Source organism: Agrilus planipennis, unplaced genomic scaffold (assembly GCF_000699045.2).
Source record: "Agrilus planipennis isolate EAB-ADULT unplaced genomic scaffold, Apla_2.0 scaffold41, whole genome shotgun sequence".
Lineage (NCBI taxonomy): Eukaryota > Metazoa > Arthropoda > Insecta > Coleoptera > Buprestidae > Agrilus > Agrilus planipennis.
Genome location: NW_020442445.1, coordinates 97,887 through 103,828, shown reverse-complemented (window position 1 = coordinate 103,828; position 5,942 = coordinate 97,887). Strand labels below are relative to the sequence as shown.

Genomic DNA, 5,942 nt, shown 5'->3' with positions numbered 1-5,942 from the left:
TAAAAATAAATTTAATCTGTTCGGTTAACGAATCTCCATAAAATGACGTGTAAAATTACAATTTTTTAAAATTTCAATAACTTCTTAACGGTTTAGTGAATCGATTTGTAATTTTTACAGGAGTTTTAGAATTGAATGAGGAACGTTCTTCCAAATTTTTATTTGTCTTCTAGCATTTTGACATACCTCTCAAACATCCTTAATGAAATGTTCTAATATGCTTATACAGCATAATTTTGCTGATGTTGTAAGTAATATATTATCTGAAATTCTTACTAATTGTTCGATATATGAAAAATATGGGCTCTCGGGATATTGTATATGGTTATTCTTATAAATTCCTGTATGTTTAGGCGGATCCGGTTCAAATGTGAAAGGTTCTAAATATGGAGATGGATACTGGGGCTTTGGTTTTCTTTTTTTGGGAGTTCGAGGAACTGACGGTTTCGGTGGAGGAGACGGGATTCTAATATGCAATTCTTTTAAAGTTTCCTTTATCGTCAAATGAACTACAGCCGAAAGCAGTAGTTTATCATTTAACGAGTACTCTTCTCCTGTAAATTTGACGAATTAGAAATACATCCCATAAACATGATGTTTAAGAAGGTATGTTATTGGCAGAAGGAAAGAAATTATTGGTATTCAATGTAAAATCGGTTTACTATGAGTTGTGAAATTAATCACTATTATGTTGATACGAAAAGGTTTTGACTTACTATGTGGATTCATTAATTGATAAAGAATAAGTAAGAATTCTATAGGGCACCGGTTGCACTCCTTAAGTGCTTTCTCTACATGTGCTTCATTGGGTCGTAGCACTAATCCCAAATCGCCGATAACATCTTTTACATATGTTAAACTGCGATAAGTTAAATCCTTCAATATCGCATCTTTTAAGCTATCTACGGCTCTCTGCTGATTAGGAGAAATTTCAATAAACCAACTTGGACCAACCATTTTTATTAATTCGTAATGTCCTCTTCGTAGTTCTAAAATTGGAGCCTTCTTTACGACATTTGCAAAAAAAAATAAATTGAATTGGGGTATAAGGTAAACTTTTATTTATAGACGATATTCTGCCAGAGTTTGATGCTTAACATAAAACTTTCTTTGCTGTTAAGATTAGGAAAAAACCAAATTTGGATTTCAATTGATATACTAGACATTTAGTATCTCTTTCCTTTAAAAATAGCTTTGGATTATGATTGGAAAAAATATTTTTCTCGTCAGTTAGAGCGTCAGCAGTCTATATTCTAAATAATGTCTTAAACTAATTTTTCCNTAATTTTAATATGAAAGAGAATTTAAAAAAAGGGAAAGAAATTCAGGAATAAATCTAAAAGAACAAACAAATGAAGGGAACTGTTGATCACTTAATCAAATTGTTAGCGTTAGTTAGAGCGTCAGCAGTCTATATTCTAAATAATGTCTTAAACTAATTTTTCCTAGGGAAGTGAATAAACTTACTATTTCTTTCTTGGGTAACTCTTGTTTTTGTAATTTGCTTTAAGCGTTTTTTATAAAATACTTGCAACTCTAATTGCTTTTTCGTCCATATCTCTTCTATCCATATCCAACATGGTCCTCTGCCATGAAAATATATGTTCTTGTTCTTTTTGGGAGGTGGAGGGGGTGAGGGATTAAGTTCCCCATACTCAGCTCTGGTAATTTGCACGTGAATTTTCGTTTCATTTTTGTCGAATTTGGCATCCGTCTGTGACAAACTGTAATCTAAGTATTTTCCCTCTGGCGGACGATAAAGTTCGAAAGGGTCCGTTTTTATACATGGCGAAGTGGCTATAATGTCGCAAATTTTCTTATCTTCATGATAGTAATCTAACAATTGCGGTTTAGGCAAGAAAGGCAAATAAGCCCGGGGTATTTTAGATTTAGATGACGACATGGCGAAATTTCTCTTTACCCAATACCTATTTCAAAATATTTACATGCCCAATTTTTTCATAATTATTATGATGAGATTTAGCTCAACCACTCACTTCTCAAAATGACATTAAATGGCTAACATGATCCTTATATCTGTTTGTATGCATGTTTATAAATAAAAGCCATTTATTAGGAAATTATAGTATATTGGGTTTAACCCGCGGCTTCGCTCGCGTTGATACCCTAATAAATACGCGTCAAAGATAATCAATAACCATATAAAACTAATTTTCTATCACTCAAGAATAGTATGTTTTTTGATAAAAGATACTGTATGCCCTTTTCTGTATTCTTGACAATGTGTGTACAAAATTTCATGACAATCGATCGAGTAGTTAAGGCGTGAAATAGTAATAAACCAACAAACAAATTCCCGTTCATAATATTAGTTAAAATATATCGAAATAAAAGTAAAATTCAAATTCCAAAAGTGTCTTCGTCAATATTGGAGCAGTATTATGAGCTGATAATATAAATTTAAAATTAAAACTTGAAATATAGTTGGTCAAAAAGGAAACGAAACTTCTACAGTATTTCAAAACAAAAAAAACTGATACAATCTAAAAATTAGACAAAATATTTTGGATTAGCTGTTGATGTAAATTCTATCTATAATCTATCAGCAAAAGACGTAGGAAAAGGTCTAATTGCAAGAAAGAACCGTGTATTATTTATGTGAATGCTGTTTTCCCTACGTACGTACAAGAATATAAATTTATGATGCTTAGTTATGAATTTTTTATTTTTCACTTTACTTATAATTAATGACAAATCACAATAGCTGTNAATAAATAAGTAGGAGATATGGGATGAAAAAATTTAAATAACAAGTGCCTTAAAAGAGTCACTATAGCTAAGTAGGCAATTAACAAATTCCTTCAGAATCTAGAGATGTTCTTCAGGACTTATATAATGCATGCTTACCCAACTCTGCTTTCTTAATTCCTGGATCCAATTTTACCTTTATCTTAGACCAGTGTTTCTTTAAAATCTTGGAGTCTTTCTTTTTTATTAAATTAATATCAGATGGTTTTCTTTGCCTTTCTATTCGTCTTCTTCTTCGAGCCATCTTTCTGAGTCGTTTTTTGTAAAATTTTTGTTTCTCCATTTGTTTTCTACAATATTTTTCTTCAATAAATTCCCAACATGGTCCTTTCCCGTGAAAATAAACTTCTTTTTTCGGCGGGGGTGGAGGTGGAGGTGGTGGAGGAGGGTTCGGATTTAACATTCCGTAACTGACATTTGTGGCTATAACATGAACTTTTGTATCACCTTTAGCCATTTTGGTATCAGTTTCTGTAAGATTATAGTCGAGATATTTTCCTTCCGGTGGGCTCCATTGTTCGAAATAATTCGGTTGTTTACAAAATGCAGTTTTATTTATCATACAAATATCCCCTTCGGAATGAACTAGGTCCATCAGTTGACCCTTTGATTTTTGAGCCTGTGCTTTTGTGAAACAAGGACATTCTTGGTCTTTGGGGGTAGTATAATGGAATTCATATTTTCCCAAATTTGGCATCGTAAATGTGTAATAAGAAAAAATAGCTCGCCTTTTACAAAAAATATATGAAAAATTTTGACACTAAAAAAGTGATTTTATTATTTGTTATGTAAATAACCGAAAATCGTAATTTTGTACGTCTAGATAATAGCCGACTCGTTTTGAAATAATAATTATACAATAATTAATATAATATAGGCAATGGGTTACATTAAGATGTGAGAATTTTATTTCTTTTTACCGTTTTGGCGATTGAAGTTTCTACAGTTATCACAAAAAAATTGTATTGACTCATTTTAATGTTTCTAATGCAATATTCGAAATAATACCTGAAAGTTAATAGGTGTATTATTTATGTGAATGCTGTTTTCCCTACGTACGTACAAGAATATAAATTTATGATGCTTAGTTATGAATTTTTTATTTTTCACTTTACTTATAATTAATGACAAATCACAATAGCTGTTATATGATATTTCTTAATACATTTCCATTTCTTTCCTTTTCTTCTCCTTTTCTTCTATTTTTCTATTACGCATTATTCTTTTTAAACGTTTTTTGTAAAACTTTTGTTGCTCCTCGTACTTTTCAGCCCAGGTTTCGTCAGGGAAGACCCAACAAGGTGGTCGTCCGTGAAAATACGCATTATCTCGCATTTTTTGTAATAAACCGCAAGAAATATTAGGTGTTTCAATGACCTGAATTTCCTGTAGCTGTTTCTGTTTTTTAGTTTTTTCCCACCGTTCCTTTGCTTTCTTAATTCCTGGATCCAATTTTACCTTTATCTTAGACCAGTGTTTCTTTAAAATCTTGGAGTCTTTCTTTTTTATTAAATTAATATCAGATGGTTTTCTTTGCCTTTCTATTCGTCTTCTTCTTCGAGCCATCTTTCTGAGTCGTTTTTTGTAAAATTTTTGTTTCTCCATTTGTTTTCTACAATATTTTTCTTCAATAAATTCCCAACATGGTCCTTTCCCGTGAAAATAAACTTCTTTTTTCGGCGGGGGTGGAGGTGGAGGTGGTGGAGGAGGGTTCGGATTTAACATTCCGTAACTGACATTTGTGGCTATAACATGAACTTTTGTATCACCTTTAGCCATTTTGGTATCAGTTTCTGTAAGATTATAGTCGAGATATTTTCCTTCCGGTGGGCTCCATTGTTCGAAATAATTCGGTTGTTTACAAAATGCAGTTTTATTTATCATACAAATATCCCCTTCGGAATGAACTAGGTCCATCAGTTGACCCTTTGATTTTTGAGCCTGTGCTTTTGTGAAACAAGGACATTCTTGGTCTTTGGGGGTAGTATAATGGAATTCATATTTTCCCAAATTTGGCATCGTAAATGTGTAATAAGAAAAAATAGCTCGCCTTTTACAAAAAATATATGAAAAATTTTGACACTAAAAAAGTGATTTTATTATTTGTTATGTAAATAACCGAAAATCGTAATTTTGTACGTCTAGATAATAGCCGACTCGTTTTGAAATAATAATTATACAATAATTAATATAATATAGGCAATGGGTTACATTAAGATGTGAGAATTTTATTTCTTTTTACCGTTTTGGCGATTGAAGTTTCTACAGTTATCACAAAAAAATTGTATTGACTCATTTTAATGTTTCTAATGCAATATTCGAAATAATACCTGAAAGTTAATAGGTAGTCATGCATTTGTATTAATAAATTAGTGGTCTGCCTTTTATTCCTATTTAATGTTTTTAATGTCTTTTTGTATGTTCAGGGAACGGTTGTGAATATGGGGGCCCCGGGATTAGCCCTAATTGGGGGCTTACTTAATTGATCAAACTAATTACCATTTTGCCAAAAAACTGTTTTCTTTAATGATAGGAAAAAAATTAGGACAATTGTTTGTAGTTCTCTTATATAAATTATACGACATTCAGATTATTTTTTTATTTTCTAAATTCACAATATTATCTACTACCTTCAATGAGGACTGGGAGCCCTTTGTAATATTCAGCTAGTTACCCTCGATACTTACCGTGTTGTACTTCGTTTCATTATTTTCTTTTAAGTAAATATGTTATTAATGCTATGGATGTAAATAGAACTCTTAAATTCTGCATTTATTTTGTGGGAAGTTTTTAACTTAAAAAGATTATATAATACCCCTAAAAGATGGATGTGTACCTACTATATCTGACATTGCGTATGTCCCATTGTTATTAATTATAATTCACTGTATTATTTTCATGTATTTCTATCGCTTTTGTCATCGTAAGCGAAAAGAAAAAAAAAAACACTTTTATTTTTCGAAAAATTTATTTTAAAATTTCGATATACTAGAAAACCTACTTTTTTGATTATTAAATGTTTATTTCGTAACAGTAAGTGAATTAACAAAATCTGTAAAATAGTTTTTGAGCTTATTTCAAAAATAAACTCCGTCTTTGTTCACTATCCATTAATTTATATACACATGTAAATTAAACAAGAAAATTGCTAACCACTGAGAATTTAATATTAT

At 30.9% G+C, this 5,942-nt stretch overlaps 1 protein-coding gene across 1 annotated transcript in view; it reads right to left on the bottom strand.

Annotated features, from left to right (window-relative positions):
• Positions 1-2,005, bottom strand: part of LOC108733560 — a 6,903-nt gene extending 4,898 nt beyond the window's left edge. Inside the window, exons 1-3 of the mRNA XM_025980391.1 lie at positions 1,468-2,005; positions 717-989; positions 277-554 (exon numbers count right to left, since the gene is read on the bottom strand). Coding sequence (XP_025836176.1) covers positions 277-554; positions 717-989; positions 1,468-1,903 — 987 coding nt within the window. The 5' untranslated portion in view covers positions 1,904-2,005. The remainder of the gene's footprint in view (positions 1-276; positions 555-716; positions 990-1,467) is intronic.
• Between the last annotated feature and the right edge of the window lie 3,937 nt (positions 2,006-5,942).